We start from the raw sequence: 23536 nt of genomic DNA, 5'->3' as shown, positions 1-23536 counted from the left end.
TGCTTTTGCCATCATAGTTCATTCAGAAAGGACACTCCAATGGGAGGCTCCAGAGGGAAGAGGAGATGGCGCTTTCCCTTTTAATCTGCAAGCCTGACTGAGACCATGGCCATGTCACTTACACTGTCCTAAAAACCTTCCTCAGTGGCTTCTATTCTTCTTCTCCTCTAAGTGGAGAGAATATTCTCAACAGTAAATGGGACTCAGGACCAGGAGAGAAGGGAGGTCCCAAGGGCCTTACAAATACAGTGTTACTCCCAACCCAATCAATCAATCAATCAAACTCCACAAAACAAGATAAAATAATTCAAGAATTTATGCTTACATGTCCCTGGTGGTTTTAACCAAAGCCATCTTTACAGACATTAAACATTTTTTTTTCAAAATGGAATAATAATAAAAAAGGAAATCACTAACTCCTTATTTAAACAGAAGCCACTATCCTTCTTTTATACGAAATTGGAGGCTTTGCTGAGGGCAGCCAAGCCTACATAACTGTGGTAAAGACAGAATGTGAAAACTTGAGGGTCAAAAAAGTTTTGAAAATCATGCCCCACACTACCCATAAAAGTGTATGTACACACAACTTCTGTGGCCAAAGGGGACCACAGATCTGAAGCCTTTTGTGTCCCTTTACTTTCCAAAAACACCGCCCTAGGACTGCCACTTCCCAGAGCAAGGATTAGCAAACTGTTTCTGTAAAGAGCCAGACTGCCAATTTTTTCAGCTATTTTTGCAGGCTATACAGTCTCTGTCACAGTGATTCAGCTCTGTCCTTTCACTAGAAAGCAGCCACAGACCGTAAGTGAATGAATGACTGTGGCTGTGTTCCAATGAAACTTGACTTGTGGAGGGGCTTCTGGGTGGCTCAGTCGGCTAAGCATCCGACTCTGGATTTCGGCTCAGGTCATGGTCTCAGGGTCGTGAGATGGAGCCCCACATTGCGCTCCACGCTAGGTGTGGAGTCTGCTTAAGAGTCTCTCTCCCTCTGACCCTGCCCGGTCTCTGTCTCTTTCTTTCTCTCCCCTCTCTAAAAAACGAAACAAAAAACCCCCCCGAAACCTTTAAGGATACAGAAATCTGGATTTCTTCTATTTTCAGCATGTCATTACATATTATTCCTCTTGATTTTTTTCAAACATTAGAAAGTATCAAAGCCATTCTTAGCTTGCAGGCTGTACAGAAACAGGCGGTGCGCTGGGTTCGGCCCCTGGGCTGGTCTGCCAACCGCTGCCCCAGCGTCAGCAGCCGCCCTGCCCTTATCTGCTGCACCGCAGCCGAGCGAGTGCCTGGCCCGGAGTCATCAACAGAGGACCAGATGCTCCTCGTCCAGCGGAGGCCGCACGCAAAGCTGAGAACACGGAGTCGGAAGCAAGAAAGGTTCCCTGGCTCCGTTCTCCCTGAGCACCACAGTCTCTGTGGACTCGACCTCCCCCTCTGTGAGACAGAGCACACAATTCGATGGCTAATGAAGTCTCTTCTGTCTCTGAACCTCTATGATCCTTGGTTTACAGCGAGGTAAAAGAACACCGCATCTAGGAGCAGGCCAACAATTCGGGAAAGTCAACTCGGTGAACAAACTCATACAAGTTCCGGGTGAGGGCGACACTTTGGGAGTAAGGACGAAAAGCAGCATGTGGGTACAGCGTGTTATCTGAAAAACACCAGCCAGATGGCAATTTACTGTCCGAAGGGAAACCCCCCCAGATTTCAGTTCAGATCCCTCCCTCTTCATTGCTACACAAAGGTCGAAGCCAAAACTCGTCGATGCGCCACAATAAGACGGTGAGGGCAGCGCCTCAGGTGAACGGTTCTCCCTAAAGGAAAGAGCCCCCCCCACCAAAACCATTTTATTTTGTTTTATTTTACTCTACGAAGGGTGAGTTGGCGGAGACACACAGATAGATACAATACTGCACGACAGAGGACGTGGACAGCACACGAGACCAGAGGACGCAGGAGCGCGGGTCCTGAGCCAGAAGGCAGAGTGGGAGTTCCAGAGGGGACGGCGGAGCAGGGGAGGCATGATGCTCCTGGCAGTGAGGGGGTGAGGGCCATGCAGAGACTCTGGGGCACGGCTGCTAACTAAAGCAACGGCGGCCCAATCAGACTGCCGACGGGGACGCCCCTCCCCCACCCCTGTCCAAGAACTATAGGAAATGGACAGAAACCATCAACAGGCAGGAAGCAGGGAGACCAACGAGAAAGCTATGGCAGGTAAGAAACGACCAGGGCCCAAAGCGAGGCAAAGCTAGTGCAGCTCACATCAGAGAAACCCATGAGAGAATTCTATAAAAACCGGTGGCCAGCCGAGGCATGGGGACAGTGAGGGGAAGGGAGCTGTCTGTGCTAATCGCAGCCGTGCAGTCCGAGGAGCTGGGGAAGGCCGTGGGACAACCAACTGAGCTGCGGAATCCAGGGGCAGGAGCAGAAACAAAGCAGAAAATATCACCCCTGCCGAACGGACTCCTACTCGGAAAAAGGGACAATGGGATCTGAACAGGTGATGATTACAGACAAATGAAAGTCCTGGAGGTTCTATTAGGTGACTGGTAGCTTCGCTTGAAAGGCATTTCTGGTTATTTAAATGCGTCAGCAAAATAAGGCTCGTGACTTCTAATCAATACTGGTCACGTGGAGAAAATTCAGATGGACCTTTAACACGAGACTCAGTGTCTAAGACGTATAAAGGTTCACAAAGAAACTTGCTATAAGGAAAATACCAAGCCTAACGGATTTAGAGTGAGGAGCCCCTGTTTAAAGCAAGTCGATGTGGTGGGACAGTTTGTGGATACAAATTCAGCTAGTGCTGACTGAGGAGAGACATGCCAAAGGCTTCAAGTAAAGAAAGGCCGTACCAGCTCTCAGAGGTTCCAGTCCAGAGACTCCCCAGACTTCCACCAGCCTGCCCTCTAGAGCAGGACAACAGGTAAGGAAGGGGCGCCTACACACCTTGAGGAAACCGCCAGCATGCTGAGAAAGAGCCCGTGGCCATCGACAGGGATGCTGCCCGCTGAGCAGCTCACCTGGACACTCACCTTTTCCGTTAACGGCTAGTCCCGTGGCCATGGCTGCAGTCACGGGGCCAGACACCTGAGGCACTAATGGGTGTATTCGGGGCCTGCTCCCCATCCTAGCTCGCTCTGCACCAGGGCCCAATAAGGCTCCGACTGGCTTTTCGGCTGCCACTTCCGGTGCTACCGTGTCCTCCTGACCCTGTTCGACGGGGTCCAGTTTCTCAGGGCTCTCATTCTGAAAGCCGTCCACTGCGGTCCTGCTCTTAATGGGGCTCTTAGGCACAAGTATCTTTATACCTGATTTTGCTAGGTCCATATTCTTCCGGTTTGAGAGAGATGGAGCTGTGTTTTTCCTGAACTTCTGGCTGGCAGCAAATAACTGACTGTTTTTGGACTCGTGGTCTTTGCCAATCACTAGTGATTTAGGAGAGGTCTTAGAAAAGTTGCTGTTGGTGGATCTGGAGATCTGTTTCCTGGCATTGTTTGGAGAGGTCCTATTTGTTCTGGTTAGTGTGCTTTCTTTCTGCTTTTCGGTGTGGCGTCTGTTAAAGTCATGAATGTATTCCTCACAGTTCACAAGGTGCTGCTCCGGTTCCCAAGTGTCGTCCTCACTGTCATAGCCTTTCCACCGAACCAGATATTCTGTCTTCCCTTTTTTGTTTTTCCTTTTGTCAACGATCCTTTCAACCTGTTCATAAACAGAAAAGAAAGAGGTGTCAACGTATTATCTGGAAAATAAGGGGCAAGTTTCATAAGGAAGCATCAGAAATAATAAAAACCACAACAGATAAGGAAAATGACCATCCCTTTCCGAAGCTGAATCGTCTGTAAAGAGTGTAGGAACAGAACATTGGGGATTTTAGCAATTTCCTTGAAATTAAGTCAGGCAAGATGCTAAAATTTTATGCCCAGAATACATGGTCGTACGTGAGGTAGTCTACTTTTCTGTGATTCAAAGGGGGCTCTGTTTTTATTTTCACCTCAGACCCTGACCACCCGAGCTGGTTCTCCGTTACAGCTGGAACAGCGCTAGTCATCTGCAGCCCTCTGCCTGGTCATCCTCAGGGTACCAACGGCAGGCCCTCCTCAAGCACTAGCTTGGCCGTGGTAAACACAGCCAGCTACGAAGGGCTCAGAGCCTCCTGAGGTGTGGAACTGGCTACGGAAGAAACGGTCAGTATCGCAAGTACCACTGAGAAGCACTAGGTTAAAACTGAGAAAGGTCCACAGAGAACGTGATGTGGTATTGGTAACAAACAGTCTGGAACGGTTGGTTATTTACCTCCAAATCTTGGTTTGAACTAATTAACACTAACATCTTCAAAGGAAGATGCTGCTAATCTTTGAGTTTGATGATCAATAGATCCCATACCTAATTTATGAATTCACATTAATTTATGAATTTGCCATGAAAGATAGTTATTACTGTGACAAATTCTACTACCTTCACATTAAGTGTAAATGGGAGATCTTTGATGACTCACGTGAACAAAATCTATTTGACATCATATCCCCGTGTTATTGGCGAAATACTCAGAATCTGTTGGGACCTCTCTACAGTTAACATAAGAACCATCAGCCTGCTTCCCCTGCGGCAGCGTGCATCTCTGTACCTTGTAGAGAGAGGCCTACAGCCACAGAGCAGCTCTTTAATTAAGGATGCAACGTCTAAGCCCATCAATTACCAAGAACATCAATAAATTTCTGGCAAAGTTACAGGTCAGGTCAGATGACATAATGGTATACCTAGCTCTCCAACATTCCAAAATAACAGCGGCTAATTCAGAGTACAACAATAGACACTTTTGGAGAATGGGAGAATACCTTACCTCATCATTTCCCCTACTCTCAAAATCCGCCCCCAGCAAAAAAACTCTCCAATATGTCTACTTGGGATATAGGGAATTAAAGCCCTTAACTACAGAAAAGCCTAAAATTAAATACACATTATTGCTTCCGTGCGAAAAGGATTAAGGGTAAAGGACTTGTTTCAGCAGGTTGACAGATTTCATGCCTAACAGATCTCTACAGAGATAACTAATAATCTCTGCAGATTATTACCTAATAACTAATGTCGGATCTGCATATGTAAGTCCACACAGTCCATAATATAGCATGGAAAGCTAGGAAAGTGATTTTTCTCCCCGCTCTTTTGCTTGTGAAAAGTTTTATATAAGGGCTTAAGTATTTCAATGTAAGTAGAAGACGTATTTCTGGAAAATTCCATGTGAATCAATTTCATAGCAGAAATAGTTTAAAAGTTTTAAAGACAAGGGGGTACAAAGATTATCTCCTAAGAGAAAACTACATTTTAATACTTATTTTCTAACTCAAGTTCTGTTCCAGAAGCATGAAGTACAGTTGACCCCTGAACAACACGGGAGTCAGGGGCACCAGCCCCACCTCCAAGACAGTAAAAAGTCTGCGTATAACTTTTGACTCCCTGCAAAACAACTACTGATACCCTGTTGACTGGAAGCCTTACCGATAACCTATACAACTGATTAACACATATTTTGTGTATGTATTATATACTGTATTCTTACAATAAAGGAAGCTAGAGAAAAGAAAATATTAAAATGTTACTAAGAAAGTCATAAGTACGAGAAAATACATTCGTAGTACTGTGCGGTATTTATCAGAAAAAAAATCCGTGTATAGGAGGACTCACGTAGTTCAAACCCATGTTGTTCAAGGGTGCACTAAACCATACTAAACCAGAGCACCCAATTTTCCTTTCTTCCATTTTATTAGAGCTGAAGAGGGACCTAGTAAAGGAGGATGAGACTCTTGCCCCTCCTGTCCTTTCACTGGTATTTCCTCCCTAGGGCTGTAAGTCATGGGAACCTTCCCTTGCCAGCCCCCCAACAGGCCTGCCCCTCTCTCAGCAGCTGTGGTGGTGCATCTACCATGTTTTATGGATACTCAGCGGTCAGACTTTGTGTAGGCACTGAAGGCAGGCAGTAACAGGGGACCCATGAGACTGGGGGTTGGCAAACTTTAGTAAAGGGCCACACAGGTCATACGGGCTCCCAACCACTGAACTCTTGTCGCCGTAGCACAAAACAGCCACAAACATGTAAATGAGGAGACATTAAAAACAATTCTATTTACGGACACTAAAATTAGATTTTGTAATTTACCTGTGTCATGACATAGTAAGCTTTTGATTTTTTCAACTATTTAAAAAGGTAAAAACCATTTTTCGATTTAACCTGCAAGCCACAGTTTGCTGACCCCTGAATTAGATGGGGAGAAAGCAACAGGACATGGGACATTCAGGATGCAGGCTTGCTGTCCTATTAATTCTCACGGGGAACATGGTTTGCAAAGTGACAAGACACGTATGGCTGACAAGGAGACAAGTGGCAGGTCTACCAGAGTCACTCCAGGCACTAGATGCAGGGTAGAAAGGTTTAGGCCAATGACCACAGTCTTCTAATACCAACCTTGTACTAAACTGGTTACATCACACCCTCTCCCCACCATTCAAGGGCAGATGTCCTTCTTTCGCCTTTGAAAGCTTAAAGGAAAAGTCCCACTGATTCTTAGTCTGCGTGGCTAAAATAGTCTCCCACAAAAAGGCATCATCACCCAGATTCAAAAATATCTGACCGTACTATTAAGCCTAAAATTATTTCCAGAGCGCTTTTATGGTGGTGAGGGAGGAAAACCTTGATCACAAGAGAAACACATAAATAAATTTTCCTTCAGTTTTTCAGTCCCTTCCCCTTGCGTTCTTCCTCTTCTTGCTAACACAGCCGTTTCTGAAAAGTAGTCTCAGTGAACAGTCTTTTCAAAGTGTATGTACAGGTATCCACCTCTGGTTACAGAATTTCAATGCAAAGAACTTTATATAAAACAAAGTTAACACAGAAGTATAGAACCGCAGACAAGTTCTACTAAGATTCTTAAAAGCCCAAGACAAAATGAAAGAACAAAGGCATGAAAATCTTATCCAAATTACCTAGATTGTTTTGTTATGTTACCCACAATCACATGTGCAGCAAAATTCTGGTGAATCCAAATCACAATAGCTTTGACTAGCTGTGGCATAGTAAACTGACCTTAGCTCTTTTTGTTAGGATTTCCTTCTAAAACTCAATCTAAAACGCCAAGATGTGACACAAGTAAAACAAGGCTTTCCTTAACATTACAATGTCCTCTGATGGTTTACAAAGCAGTGAAATTAATCAAAAGATCACTCCAAACACCTAATTCACTTCACCTACCTCAGAGCACATGGTGGTATCTGCGCCCGGGAATGTGCTAAAACGTGCTATGGTGTTGCAGAAGCCCGAAAAGGAAGGCCAAAGGTTCCCTAACACAGAAACAAAAACCCCAGAGAAGCCCAAACTGGTTAAAGAGCTCAGGAAGAGTAGGAAGAAAGAGTAACTCTGCTATTGTTACATTAAATACCAAACAGCCTAGAAATTATATCAGGGCAAGGCATGCAAACGTATCAGCTTGTAAGAAAAGACCAAAGTTGCAAAATACTCACAGTAGGAACAGTTTGGCACATTGTATCATCATCGATAACCTTGTCAGCGAGATGCTGCTTGCTAATACTTGCCGTGATTCCTCCCAGCCAGAACAGTGGGAAAAGGCTGCCAGGATAACTTTGAGACCACAAGAAATGCTGAAAGCTTTTCTCAGGTTTGGGTCTTACACCAATGGCTGGAAAATTTGGGACAAGAGAGCATCACTATGGAAAAAATGAATAAACAAAACCCCTGCTTTTATCAAAGAATTCTAGCGGACCTTTAAAAAGCAACAGCTCTTTATATGAGGAAGATAAGTGTTTCACCAGCCATCTGAGAGTTATGTTTACTATTAAGAACAGGAAAAGTTGTCTGAATTACTAAGAACACTTGTTAACTATTAAAAACACAGGCAGATACTTCCACTGCAAGAAGTGGAGGAGTAATTTTATATCTGACATAAATATTTGACAACACTGTATAGAAACCAAAAGCCAGCAGAAACTGGGGGGACTGGACCCTTTAAACAGTGAACGCAAGGGCTTCTGCACTCCCCAGTCTGCTGCTGGTAGGACTCACACAGAAAGTGCAGCCTTCTGGGCTTCAGGTGTCAGAAGACAGTCAGGAGTTGACAGAGTGCTAGAAATCTAGTGGAGATCACAGACAGGAGGGCCCCACAGAAGGGGGAGTTCTCCGAAACAGTATTATAAACCCTCTCAAATCCCAGGTAGACTCCTGAACTACAACGAGCTAGTGGAAAACAACTGGTGTGTTGGGGGCACCCAAGTCCACCTCCAGGTTTGAAGATCCACTCACTAGGAGAACTCAGAGGACTCAACATGCAGTCTCACTCACGGCTATGATTTAACACAGTGAAAGGACACTAAGCAAAATGAGCAAAGGGAAAAGCATGTGGGGGAAAGTCCAAGGGAAACCGAGTGCAAGCTTGCAAGGGTCCTCTCCCAGGGGAGTCACACAGGATGCGCGTTATTCCTCCAGCAACAAGTTGTCACAACACATGCAAAATGTTGTCCGCCAGAGAAGCTCATTAAGGACTTCCTGCCCAGGATTTTTTTTAGTAGGGGCTGGCCACAGGGACATCCTCTGCCTAGCACGGATCAAAATTCCACATTCTTGGAGGAAAGCAGGTGTTCAGCATAAACCATACCAATGGACATCACAGTCAAACCTAAACAAACCAAGATAAAGGGTTACACCAACTAGCCAGTGGGTAGAGGCTAGGAGGAGAGGACATCACAGACAGCACCACAACAATGGGGGCCAGGAAACAAAGGAAAAACAGTGAAAGCACTAAAGGGAAAAACTGTCAACTCAGAATTCTTTATCTAAAAAAAGATATACTTCAAAAGCAAAGGTAGAGTTCTAATTCTGGGATGGCAGTATAAATAAGGAGCTCTGTAAACACATTCTTCAACCAAATAAGCAAAGCTGGTGAAAATTACTACCAAAAACAAACAAACAAAACAATACCACCACCCTCCCCCCCAAAAAAAACAGAAAAAAAAAAAATCACAAAAACCTAAAGTCTCTGGAAATTGTCCTAGGGCCACAGAGCAAATGAAGGAACATTTACTCAAGAAAGTCTACAAACACTCAGTGAGAACAGAGAGTTTATGGCATCCGAGACAAGACTCCCTTCTTTCCCCACCTACCGTCCAGTTCAGTGTAGGGAGCTCACTCTGAGTGTAGCTGAAGAATACAGGCTCTGTCTCCCCTCTCTCGGCTCCCAGTCAAGGCTCATCAAATGTCACTAGGACAGACAGGCTACCAGCATTTCTCTCTTCCACTCAAAGCAGAAGATGTAAAAACCCCTGATAAATATGACTAAGAAGTTAGGGCTCATGTCCTCAACCTGGCCCCTATTCATAAGGAGGCTCTATCCTAGGGGTAAAAGGGCAAAAATGTTGGGGACTGTGACCAATTCTGCCCCAAGTTACTCTTAAAGGAGAGGTTTTATATAGGCAGAGGCAAGCTGAGAACATCAGAGGCTACCTACCATTCTACTCAGCATCCAGACCAGTGGTTCAGACATTTTGCCCTGGGGGAGGGGGAAGGTAATCCATAAGAAAAGAGAGCTGTTCCCCAAAATAACTGTCTTTGTTTGAGATAGAGTATGGGTAAGTTTAAATCTAAGGTTGCTCTTGAAAACGATAATGAAGATTAACAAGCTAAACCATAACTCACCTAGTGACCAGGGAAGGCCAGCTAGTAAGAGCCCTCCTAGGATAAGAACAAATCTCCAACACTGGTCTCAGAAACTACCCCTACCCAAATTTAATTGGATCAGACTGCTGAGAAATTAATGCACCAGACATTGTAAACAAACAAACAAACAAACAAACAAAAACAGTGGCCAACCAGTAATTAGTGGATTCTAACAGCCTAGGTGTAATACCAAATAAAGCTAGCAGCTTAGAGAACCAGGGAAGGAGACAGCCAAAGAGAGCCCTATGAAGCCACTGTTCTCTCAGGACTTGCTCAAGACTGTGCCCACCGAAGAGGCCACGGAAGTCTTCACAGAGTAGAGGTAACTGATTTCACTAAAATAGTCTAGCCAAGTCACAAAACAAACCACCAAGCAAATAACAACAAAGGTTAAGTCCCAGAGAGGGGAAAGATGAAACAGTGTCTAGAACTGCTGCAATATATAACCTAAAATGCTCGGTTTTCAAAAAATTACAAGACATGAAAACACATAGGAACAAGTGGCTAATACACCGGGGGAAAACAGGCAACAGGAAGTGGTTGTGAAAACAGAGATACCAGGTATAGGAAACAAAGACTTCAAATAAGGACACCATGCTTAGACAAGAAAAGTATGAAGACAGTATCACCTTAAAGAATATCATTAATGAGCTAGAAATGCAAAAAGAACCAAATGGAAATTCTGGAGTTGAAATGTACAATGACTGAAAGAAAAAAAAAAATTTTTTTTTTTTTTTAAAGAGGATGGGGGGTGGAGGTAGAGGGAGAAGAAGAGACTCTCTCTCTCTTTCTTTTTTTAAAGATTTTATTTATTTATTTGACAGAGAGAGACAGCCAGCCAGAGAGAGAGGGAACACAAGCAGGGGGAGTGGGAGAGGAAGAAGCAGGCTCCCAGCGCAGAAGCCTGATGTGGGGCTCGATCCCAGAACGCTGGGATTATGCCTTGAGCTGAAGGCAGACGCTTAACGACTGCGCCACCCAGGCGCCCCAAGAGACTCTTAAGCAGGCTCCACGCCCAGTGCGGAGCCTGACCTGGGGCTCAATCTCATAACCCCGAGATCATGACCTGAGCTGAAATCAAGAGTTAGATGGCTCCACCGACTGAACCACCCGGGGGCTCCTAAAAGGGAAAACTTTTTAATTATGGGTGCTCAACAGATTTGAACTGGCAGAAAAATCAATCACCTTGAAAAAAAGATGGATGGAAATTATGGATTACAAAGAAGAGAGAAAATAGAATGAAGAAAAGAAATGGAACCACAGAAACATGAGATATGCAACAGCACACCAACATATGTGCAATGGGGAAGACAAGGAGACGAAGAAGCAGAAAAATGTTTGTAAAAATGGCTGAAAACTTCCCCCAAGTTTAGGATAAATGCAGAGATCCAGAAACACAGGTTATAGTCAAAATACCAAAAGTCAGGGCAAAGAGAAAACCTGGAAGCAGCAAGAGGAAAATAACTCCTCAGTTACAAGGGAATTCTGGTAAGATTAACAGCTAACTTCTTATCAGACATAATGGAAGAAAAAGACAGTGGGACAACATTCAAGGTACTGAAAGAAAACAATGTCAGCTAAGAATCTTACTATATCCAGCAATGCTATCTTTCAAAAATGAAAACAGAAAACGGTACATACTGTGTGATTCTAACCGTATGATAATTCTGGAAAAGGCAACACTACAGAGACTGTGAAAAGATCGGTGTTTGTCTGGGTTAGTGTGGAAAGAGGGATGAATGGGGGAGCACAGAAGAGTTTTAGGGCAGTGAAATTATTCTCTATGATACTATAATGGTGGATCCATGTAGTTATCCAAACCCACAAAATGTACAACACCAAGAGCGAACCCTAATGTAAACTATGGACTTTGTGTGATGTGACTTGTCAGTGCAAGTTCATCTGTTGTAACAAATGCACCACTCTGGTCGGGGATGTCCATGACCGTGGCTGTTCACGCGCCGGGGCAGGAAGTACATGAGAACACTCTGTTCCTTCTGCTCAGTTTTGCTGCGAATCTTAAAACTACTATAAAAAATAAGTCTATAAACCACCTCCTCTCCCCAAATGAGAACAAAATAAAGATACTCTCGGATAAACAAAAGAGAAATTTGTTGCTTGCAGACCGGCTTTACAAAAAATACCGAAGGAAGTTCTTCAGGCTGTAAACAGATAAACCAGGATTCACACACAAAAACCCAAAGAGGACTGGTAAAGATCATTTAGTGAAGATAATTAAGTAATTCTAAAAGTTTAAAATGCATATTTTTCTGCATTCTTAATCTTACTTAAAAAGCAACTCTATAAAACAACACATGTACAGTTATACTGCTGGATCTGTAACATACAGAAACATGTAACTATTACAAGCATATCTAATAAGAGCCAACAAAACACATGACGTTAAAACTGACAAACCAGGAAGAAGAGAAATGACAATTCAACAGTAAGAGCTGGAGGCTTCAATTTCCAAAAGATTAAATCTTTTCCTTGAAAAGATCAGCCGAAGATCAACAAGGTAACAGAAGTCCAGACCACCACCATATGCAAGTGAGACCCAGCAGACATCCAGGAGTACTCTACCCAACAACAGCAGAATATAGCTCTTCTCAAGCACAATGGAACATTCCCCATATGCCAGTCCACAACATGAGCCTCAATAAATGAGGGACTGAAGTCACACAAAGTCTCCTCGCCAATAAAATGGAATGAAAATGAAAATTCACAGAAAAATCTGAGAAATTCACCACTGTGGGACAAAGAAGAAATCACAAGGGAAATCAGAAAATCCCTCAAGATAAATTAATACAAAAACACAGCATACAGTGATGAAAGGGAAATTTATAGTTCTAAATGCCTACACTGAAAAAGAAGAAAAATTTCAAATCAATAGCCTAACCATCCACCTTAAGACACTGGAAGTGGAGCCTGGGTGGCTCAGTCAGTTAAGTGTCAGACTCTTGATTTTGGCTCAGGTCAAGGTCTCGGGGCCCTGGGATTGAGCCAAGCATCAGCTCCTTGCTCAGCACGGTGTCTGTCTGTCCCTTTCCCTCCGCTCCTCCACCCTCCTCTGAAATAAATAAAACCTAAAAAAAAATAAAAAAGACACCGGAAAAGAGCAATCTTAACCCAAAGCATGCAAAAGGAAGAAAATATTAAGAATTAGAGTACAAGTTCCTGGAGCAAAGAATAGAAAAGCAATATAAAAAAACCAAAACAACCAAGTTTCCTTGAAAAGATCAACAAAATTGACCGAACTTAGTTATACTAATCAAAAAAAAAGAACACTCAAATACTAAAATCAGGAATGAAAGCAGAACTACCAACAAGACAGAAATAAAAAGAATTAAAATATCATGAACAACTATGCCAACGATTTGGATAACTTAGATGAAATGAGCAAATTCCAGGAAAGACAGAAACTCCTGAAACTGACTTAAAAAATCTGAATAGATTTATAACAAATAAAAAGACTGAATTTGTAATAAAGAAAAAAAAAAACTTCCCACAAAGAAAAAGCACAGGAACCAGATTGCTTCTCTGGTGAATACTACCACATTTTTAAAGGAAAGATCAAGACCAACTCTTCCAATAATTAGAAGAGAGAATACTTCACAACTCATTCTATGAGGCCAGTATTACCTTGATAACAAAGCCAAGACATAATAAAAAGCTAGAGATTGGTTAAATTTAGACACAGAAATTCTCAGCAAAATACTAGCAGTTTAATCCAGCAATATGTAAAAAAAGATCATGGTCAAGAAGGATTTATCCCAGAAATGCAAGTCTGACTTAACATCTGAAAATCAATTAACTAATGTAATTTGCTATACATCAATAGAATAAAGAGGAAAAAAAATCACATCTCATTTCAATAGATGCAGAAAAAGCACTTGAGAAAATTTAATACCTCTTCACGACACTCAAGAAACTAGGAATAGCAGAAGCTTCCTCAACCTGATAAAGGCATCTACAAAAACCACATAGCTAACATCACACACAATGGTGGAAGGCTGAATGCTTTCCCCCCTAAGATCAGAAACAAGACAAGGATGTCTGCTCTTGCCACTTCTACACGACATTGTACTGGAGTTCTAGCTGGGTAATTAGGCAAGAAATAAAAAAGCATCCAGACTGAAAAGGAAGTAAAATTATCTCTACTTGCAAATGACATGATCTATAAAGAATAATGTTAAGGTGTCCAATAAAACCTATTAGAACAAACGAGTTCAGCAAGATCACAGGATACAAAAATCAATATACAAAAATAAATTGTATACAGTATACTGAATCCACTGTATATAGTAGCAATAACCAAACCAAGAAAACAGGTCCATTTATAATAGCATCAAAAAGAAAAAATATTTAGAAATAAATTGAACAAAAAAGATACAAGTCTGCTACATGGAAAAATTCAGTTTATAAAACATTGTTGAGAGGCGCCTGGGTGGCACAGCGGTTAAGCGTCTGCCTTCGGCTCAGGGCGTGATCCCGGTGTTATGGGATCGAGCCCTATATCAGGCTCCTCCGCTATGAGCCTGCTTCTTCCTCTCCCACTCCCCCTGCTTGTGTTCCCTCTCTCGCTGGCTGTCTCTATCTCTGTCGAATAAATAAATAAAATCTTTAAAAAAAAAATAAAGGTGAAAAGGCATATTTCATTAAAAAAAAATAAAAATAAAACATTGTTGAAATAAATAAAGGACCAAACTAAATGGAAAGAAATTGCATGTTCATGGATCAGGATACATAACAATATTACTATTATTATACTTCCTAAATTGACCTAAAGATGCAATGCAATCTCTACGAAAATTCCAGCTGACTTCTTTACTGAAAGTGACATGCTAATCCTAAAATCCATATGGAATTACAAGGGACTCAGAATAGCCCTTCAAAAGGAAGAAAAACAATCTTGAAAAACAACAACAAAGTTAGACTCACACTTCCAGACGTCAAAACTTACAGGGGTAAACAGAAGGGGGAATGAACCATGAGAGAGTATGGACTCTGGGAAACAAACTGAGGGCTTCAGAGGGGAGGGGGGTGGAAGAATGGGATAGGCTGGTGATGGGTATTAGGAGGGCACATATTGCATGGTGCACTGGGTGTTATACGCAAGTAATGAATCATGGAACTTTACATCAAAAACTAGGGATGTACTGTATGGTGACTAACATAATATAATAAAAAAATTATTTAAAAAACTTACAGATCTACAGTAATCAAAAATTGTGTGAAACTGGCATACAGACAGACATAGAGACCAAAGGAATAGAAAAGAGAGCCCAGAAATAAACCCCTGTATAACAATTTTGTATAATGGTCAAACAGTTTTTTACAAGGTGCCATGACCATTCAATGAGGAGAAAGAACAGTCTTCGACAAATAATGGTGGGACAACTAGATATTCACTTGCAAAATGATCACGTTGGACTCTTATACCACATACAAAATTTAACTCAAATGGATCCAAGATCTATACGTAAGAGTAAAAATTATGAAACTGTTAGATACATATATGTAAATCATTGTGCCCCTGGATTAGTCAATGGTTTTTTAGATATGACACCAAAAGCAAAAGCAACACAAGAACAAATTGGACATCAAAAATGAAACATTTCTGTGCTTCAAAGGACCCCACCGAGAAAGTGAAAAGACAATACACAGAATGGGAGAAAATTTTTGCAAATTATATCTAGTAAGAGACTTGTATTGAGAATACAAGATTTTACAGCTCAATAATAAAAAGATAAGCCAGTTTAACAATGACAAAGGGTTCTGAATAGATTTCTCCAAAGAAGATCTACAAATGCCCAGTAAGCACGTGAAAAGACGCTCAACATCATTAGCCACTAAGGAAATGTGGTCATAACCACAAGGAGATACCACTTCATACCCACTAGGATGACTATGTAAAAAAGATAAGTGCTAGCAAGTATGTAGAGGAAATGAACCTTATACGCTGCTTGTGAAGGTGTATAACGGTGCAGCCATTTTGTAAGGACAATCTGTCAGATCCACTAAAAGTTAAATATACAGTTACCATGTGACCCAGCAATTTCACTTTTAGGTATCTACCCAAGAGAAAGAAAACTTGTGTCCGCAGCAAAACTTGTATATAAATGTTTATAGCAGCATTATTCGTAATAGTAACAAGGTACAATCAACCCCAAAGTCCATTAACTGATGACTGGGTAAACCAAATAGTATATACATGCCTACATGAGGGAATATTATTCAGCTGTAAAAAGAAATAAAGTACTTATCACATATTACAATACGGATGAACCTTGAAAACTTTAGGCCAAATAAAAGAAGCCAGTCACAAAAGACCATAAATTATAAGATTCCATTTCTAAGAAATGTCCAGAACAGGTGATTTTATAGAGACAGAAAACAGCTTAGTGGCTGCTTACGGTTGGAGTGGGGGGCAATGGTGGGGAGAGAAGGCCACGGAGGTGATGAAAATGTTCTAAAATTGTGGTGATGGATGCAAAACTGTATAAACCAACAGCCACTGAATCGTACAATTTAAATGGGCAAACTGTTTGGTATGTGGATTAATCTCATAAAAACTGTTAAAAGACAGCCAGCCATAAAATAAAGATATTTTCAGAAAAATGAGAGCTGGAAGAATGTTTTTGCAACAGACCTCCAATAACTAAGAAGAGTTTTTCCTGAAATTTTACCTACTTGCAATCTACCAAGTTAGCTTTTGTCATTTTCATGAATGCTGGTATAAGACAAGACTCATCAGAGAAGAAATATTTTGTCACCGAGAGCAATAGCAATTGTCAGACTATCAGCATTTGCTTGTATCTGAGCCCCAATTCCTACATGGCAATATAAAGAGGGCCGAGTGACAACTGCTCAACCAGGGGGCAGGCAAGGCAGGAGAGCAACTCTCAGCTTGGGAAACCAAAACCTTTCAGTGCACAGTTAGGATGCCTGGCCTATCTTGATCCTCCAAAGGTGTAAGCAAATCTACCCTAAGGTCTGAAGGCAGACACTATCTTTGTCTTCAAGACTGTTTGCTATACCAACATTGTTGAAAAGAGTCCAGGACAAATGCGCAGTCTCTGTTCCCAAGACATACAGAAATGCAGAGGAAATGCATATGGAGATCCCTCGAGAACTGTCCCCGAACAGTATCCACCCCTTGTATTCACACTGTCTTGGCTTCTGGCAAATTGTCCTGAGTATACCACTCCTCCAGCTGCTGTGATCAATCTGACCATTAGAGGCTGGGACCAAATCCATTCAATCTGTCTCATACAACATTTAATTAAAGCTACTATCTGCAGGACTCCAGGCATCAGAATGAGCTACCCTGCAGTCCTATCTTTAACCATGCCTCCAGTGTCCTGGACCCAGCTGGCTGAACAAATCCCATAAACTATCAGGATCTATCTCAGAAAGCCAGATGGCTTTCTCCTTCAGTTTCTGAATTGATTTTCCCTCTTGCTCTGGGGCATTAATACAGGTACAACAGGATGTATTAGTAATTGCACGAGCTCATCTTGGCTCACAAGGACGAAATCCAGAGCAATTCTAGCATCCACACAACCCTGACCAGTGAGTTGAGGCTGACTGAATATCTTTCAGCCATGGCATTTTTCCTCCTCACTTCAGAGAAAGGCAGGGACAAATTTCCTACTGCCTTTTCTATGGCTCTCATAGTAGGGCTAACTGCCTGCAGGATGTATACACAGTAAGTCAATTATTCCTCCAGCAACCTGCTCTGAGTATTCAAGAGTAGCCTCATTTTGGAGATCTGCACTGTCTTACGAGGGCTCTACAACCTACTGGCTGTTTTCCTTAAACACATCAAGGTCTTCAGTGACCACCTCAGGGTGTAAGTCACCATGTTCGTGGGAGGGAAACACGTTCGTTTCTGGATTTCATACAAGCACAGTCCCAATGGTGCACATGCCGGTTCTGGGAAGTGTTGTTTACAGTGACCGGGGTTTCCCCAGTGGCCCTTCTATCATGGGGCATAGGCTGAAAGTGCCTCCAACATAGCTTTCCAGCTGGTTAAGTTCAAATAAATGTCTTTTCCTTGTTTTTGGAGGGACTGCCTGAGAACAGTCAGTCCAACTTATCCAGTATGTCTAGTCCAGCCAGGTGGCAGTCACCTGCTCTCATGGAATGACAGTGATGGCTATAAGGATGGAAGCGGGCTGACATCTGAGGGTGTTCACGGTGTTTTGTGTAGCAGGTGCTGTCCTACGCTGCTCCTTATAGACTTCTCAGTGTGGTTACAAGGAATGCACCAATTTATCATCAGAATGTTCTGGCTGGGAAAGGTAGATCCAGAGGTTACATTTAAGTCCCTTGCAACAATTTGGGAGAAACACATCAAGAATTTTCCATTACTGAGGACGATCCTAGGGGTGGTTCTGAAGAACAAGGATCTTTAACGTCCCTCCCTTCCTGGTACCTCTGGAGATGTAAAGTGCTCTCTCTCCAAGTGTCAACACCGGTGCCTTCCCTCCAATACCACATATTCCCATTACAGCACCTGCTTGCCAGTCACACCTGACCCACACCCAGTTCTCTGCCAGGAAGGGCCAGGTACAGGAGAAGGGATGGCATTTTTATGCAGCTTACACAGTTCCATCATGTCTTTCCATGTTGGCCAACGTGGGCCCTGCTGGGAACTCAGTGGGCAGAGGACTAAACTAAGTGGTCATTATCCTAATCATCTAGGCTCCCCCTATCAGTCCAGCAAGACAATTCAGGTGGCCAGAACAGAATTAAATTCAAACTCCCTAAGTCCCCACTGGCTAGGCTGTCACCCAGAGCTGTCCGCGGTTACTGTTACGGGAAAAAAGATACCCAGGAATGATGAGAGTGGAAGCCAGAATTTTCAAAATGGGTATATATAAAATGTCCCCCAACTTTTGTCCTAACCATAACCCAGGAAGCAGTTAAGAGGAAATGACCCCTTCCTGGGGAAAGCTGTATTCAGTGACCTGACTGCTTTGCTATGTATAGAGTAGGAGGGGATGAGATGAAGGAGGCAGGGTCAGAGAACTTTTTGCCTGGGTTTCTGAGGAGGGTGATGTCATATGCCACCTGTGGATGGAAGGGAGCATGGAAGGCCCACTGAACACCTTGACCGTAAGTCTATTACTAAGTGGCATCTGAGATAAAGGTGCACCACAGCCAGGCTGCACATGGTCTGGAAAGCTTGCAAACACGGCACGGATCAGTTTCAGAGGGCACTATGGTACGGCCAGAGCGGGCTGGTCACACTAGAACAGCAACACCGTAACCTGAATGTGGCAACAGTGAGGAGGCACCCGTTAGCTCTGAGTAAGGCCCAGAGGTCTCTTGTAATCAGCCTCCCAGGGGGGCAGGTGGGACAAAGGCCTATGTGATGTGGCTCCCCTCTGTCAGGGAACTGGGTAAACTTTTGGCAGGAATCACGCATTGGACATGCGGTGGTCATGTCTGTGCACCAGAAACACGAAAATCTTTACAAGGAGTCCAGTCTGTGATGCGGGATGTGCTGTCTTGTCTGGTACAACGACAGCCTGGATGGTGCAGGCTCAACCAGCAGCCTGATTCCAGCTGGTCTCCTCTCCTCAGAGAGCAGGCACTTACCAGGGGCATCTACACCAGGGACTCCAAACAGTCCCTAGTTTTCCAAGTGGCAGACCGAAGGCTAGGCCACAGCCCAGGAGACCGCCCCAGTCTCACAGGGCTCACCAAGGGGAGTGCTGCCTTGAGGTACGCCTAAGGAGCAGAGCCACCACTTCCCATCTCAAGAGCAGGTGAGGAGGGTGAAGTGCACAGCGGGATCTGAGTGCACACCACTGGTTTTTAGCTCAACTGAACCATCAGTGAACCAGACCTGGCATCTCAGGGAAGTCTGTGAATCGTGGGTCCCACTGAGCCAGTGGCTTGGCTTAGGGTGAAGGAGTGGGGGACACAGATTCCTCCCACTTTTCACATAAAGTTCACAAACCACTGGCCCCAGGCATCTAGTTCTTCAACATGGCATTTCCACTTAACAATCGAGGCCTGTGGGGCCCTTCCCATTGGGTTAGTCACTGATTCCAAGTCCACCACCTCAAAATGAGAGTGCTGGGCCTGAGAGTCACAAGACCTCCATGGGATGGGCATTCAATTCCGACAAGAGCCTGGTAGCAAGGTAAGAGCAAGCTAATAATAGCTAGCTGCTTTTCAAAAGGGGTGTGCCTGCAGCCAGGACAGCTGCAGACCTCTGGACAGCTTCCAACACAACCTGCTAGACTTGGCCTCAAAGGACGCTGATTTGCAAGCTGGCCTATATAAGTGGCCAAGGAGAATAATGCCCAAGTGAGGCACACACTGTCTCTAACAGCCAATGCCCAATAAAGTGCTGGACTTCCTTTTTCATGTGGGGGCTACGGAGAGAAAAATTATTGTTGAGTGCATACGGGGTTCCAGACCGTGAGTCTGCCCATAGAGTCCTTAAAACCTTTACACAGCAAGGAGACCTCTCAGTTTTGTTGGTGGTGCATCAGCCACTCTTGCTGGTGAGGAGACCCCAGACAGGGCTTTGGAGACCAAGGCTTCTGACATGCCTACCAACAGGACTCCACCTAGAGAGTGAACGCTGTGATTTCAGAGGGCAGGGGCACTCAGTCTAAATCCTAACCCACCACTACTGGCAAACTGCAGAGGAACTTAGGTACCCCTGAAGACGTACTACAATCTACACACAGTTCTTTCTGATTGGGAGAATCCCCCTTGAAACTTACAGGATCGGGAAGTCCAAAGCATATAACAACACAACAATTCCTACTACACATTCCGATACAAAGCAACAGTACACTGAACTGACCCAACGGGCTGTACCCACGAGGTCACCCTAACTTCTTTCCTCACCGCACAAAGCTTAGCCAAAGCCCATCAGTTGAATTCAGATATACCACCTACTCCTGCAAGACTGGACAGGATGGTGATTTGGGTGGCCTCACCCAACGGAGTCACAAATGTTTGAGCTTCTCCCCTGTCCAAAGTTCCCTAGAATACCAGGATGGGTGTGTATGGCCTGCAGTCCCCTCTGGGGACAGGGAGGGCTCAGCCAGAACCCTAAACATTTTTCCCTAACGCAGCTGGGGGTCCAAGTAGAGGTGGAGAAAGGGTCAGGGGCTACACCAGTAACTAAGCACACTGACTTTCCATTCAAGTGGCATGGTGGCTGCTCCTGGCACAACCGCACTTCCAGTGCTTTCAGTCCACTGTAATGAAGCCCTTCATTAGGTGGCAAGGCCATTACTGACCGCACGGATTTCAGCAGTCTCATCCGGCTGGGGCCATAGAGTTTGCACATTTTGGTTGATTCAGGCCTGACTTGCTCAGCAGCGACTTCATGGCGTGTGACTAAACTATGGGTATTCGATGCTCCACTGTCGTGACATCTCACGTGGTTTTAGCAAAAAGGCCAGGAGAGAATTTTCTAGGCAGTGGAGCTAACAGTAACAATTTATCTCAAACTTTTAGGGTTTCTCATTCTCCTAGTGCGTCACCTTCATCAGCATTGGAAATCCAATCTGGGGTAGCAAAAGCTGGATGAATACTAGTCCATGTATCCATGAATACTAGTCCATCAGTATTTTCCCGCTAGTATTTGTCTGTCTCTGGGAAATCTCTCTGAGAGGGCCAAACCTCCCTCCTGGCAGCCAGGACCCACTGCAAAAAAGAAACAAACAAACAAACAAACAAAACCCTGAGCCTTGTATTGTCCTGTCCCGATGGACCTGAGGTTGGCATGACACAGTGCTGGAGAAACGGGAGTAGCAGGGCTGCCCAGCTGTTTCTGCTTTAACAAGTCCCAACCCCTCATCTCCCAAGGGAACCAGCCGAAGTCCTAACAATCTGCCTGCCTTCTGCCCATTGTCGTTGTGACTTTCCCTCCTTTCACTGTTTGAGAAGGGCCAGAACCATCTGTGCACCAAACCAATGAGGACGTCCTCCTGCCCAGGGAGGAGGTACCGTAACCAGAGCAGTGTTTGGCAGCCACGTTCGAACACGACCACGTAGTCAGGAGTCAGTCTGCAAGCATCTCCCACTTCCTCCTCATTATCACACAATAAAGGAGACAACCATTTATTGTCAGGTTGAGGATTTGGTCAACATGTCAAGCTACTGATCTTCCTGGATTTTCCTCAAATCTCCTCAGTTGACCCAGGAGGCTTTCCCTCCTCCCCTCTGAGAAAACCACAGCCCTGTCAGCTTCCTGTCATCATGACCCAAACTGTTAAGAAGTGTGACCTGTCGGTGATTTTATACTATTTGCAAGCTAACAAGTGGGCCTGCCAGTTTCACGGATGAGGCAGAAGGCAAGAGACTCGGCGTCACAGATAACAGGACTCTGGTTACGCATAGCAACTGGACAGTCAGACTACCAGCCATCTTTTGTACAGTTCCCTGAGCCGCAGTTCCCACAGGAGGACACAGGGGGCCACACAATGGATTATGGTGCAGGAGAGGACACTGAGCTTAGGAAGCTGAAATTTTTAGGTCGGTCAGTGAGTGTGCCTGCCCCAAACCCTGGTAGGAGAGACTCCTGCCGTCCTCTACACAAACATCCTTAAATGATGTTCAAGGCAGGGGGTCAAGGGGGTGCAGGAACTGGATGAAGGCACTCAGAAGGTATAAACTTCCGGTCAGAAGATAGAGAAGTACTGGTGAACTAATGTACAACATGACTACAGTAAGCACTGCTGTATGGTGTATTTTTGACAGTTGCTAAGAGAGTAGATCCTAAAAGTTCTCACCACAAGGAAAATAATTTTTTTCTCCTTTTTTGCATCTACATGAGATGATGGCTGTAAACTAAACTCGCTGTGGTAATCGTTTTGCAAAATATGTAAGTCAGGTCATTATGCTGTGCACTCCAAACTTACACAGTTTATGTGGATTCTATTTCAATAAAACTAAAAGAAAAAAATGTTCATGAATTAAAAGAATAAATATTGCTAAACAATAAATTTTCTCAAATGCATCTACAGATTCAGACAATCCAATAATAATGCCAGCAAATTTTTGTGTGTAAACCACCAAGAAGATTTTAACATTCACACGGAAAGGCAACAAATCTGAAAAGAAACCTTAGGAAATCCTGAAAAGGAAAAAGTAGCCATTTGGCATCACTACAAGACCTACTACCATAAAGCAACAGATTTCAAATAGTGTGGTCCCGAGCCAGGGTCTACAGGGAGCTCAATGAAACAGACAGCAAGGGAGCCCGAAGGAGACTCTCACTGATAGATCATGGCCATATGATTCATTAATTTACTTTGGGTGAGAAAGGCTTCCAAAGCAATCCATTTGGTTAAGTCCTTTCAGTAATCGGTGCTGGGATACTGGGATACTGGGATACTATCCATACGTTTTTTAAAAAAAAAGTGAATCACAATCATTATCATGATTTTTATACACAGAAATTGATTCAAGATGTATTACAGGCTTAATTATAAAAGCTACAGGATATCAACTTTGCAACTGGGGGGAAGGCAAAGCTTCCTTAGGTAACAAAAAAGCACTAGCATGAAAGAAAGAAAACTGATAAACCACACTTCATCAAAACACAATGTTGACAAAATGTATAAAACAAGTCCTATATTAGGATATACTATCCATTAAGGATATCTTCAAGGACTGGTCCCTAGGTCTAATAAAGAAATCCTAGCATTCAATACTGGCAAAATAGAATTAAGAAGTGGGCAAAAGATCTGGGCACGCATTGCCAAAAGAAGACATTTGAACGGCCAATAAACACACTGAAAAGTGATGAATATCGTTCTTGAGGAAAAT

General features: G+C 43.6%; 1 protein-coding gene across 2 annotated transcripts in view; it reads right to left on the bottom strand.

Moving 5' to 3' along the window:
- CDYL (chromodomain Y like) overlaps nucleotides 1-23536 on the bottom strand; it is a 175197-nt gene that overhangs the window by 69903 nt on the left and 81758 nt on the right. For both annotated transcript variants that reach the window (XM_040645019.1, XM_040645018.1), the window contains exon 2: nucleotides 3039-3705. In XM_040645019.1, the coding sequence (XP_040500953.1) occupies nucleotides 3039-3705 (667 nt within the window). The remainder of the gene's footprint in view (nucleotides 1-3038; nucleotides 3706-23536) is intronic.

Source organism: Ursus maritimus, unplaced genomic scaffold, assembly GCF_017311325.1.
Source record: "Ursus maritimus isolate PB19 unplaced genomic scaffold, ASM1731132v1 scaffold_30, whole genome shotgun sequence".
Lineage (NCBI taxonomy): Eukaryota > Metazoa > Chordata > Mammalia > Carnivora > Ursidae > Ursus > Ursus maritimus.
The sequence above is the reverse complement of the archived record's forward strand: the minus strand, read 5'-3'. Positions and strand labels throughout refer to the sequence as shown.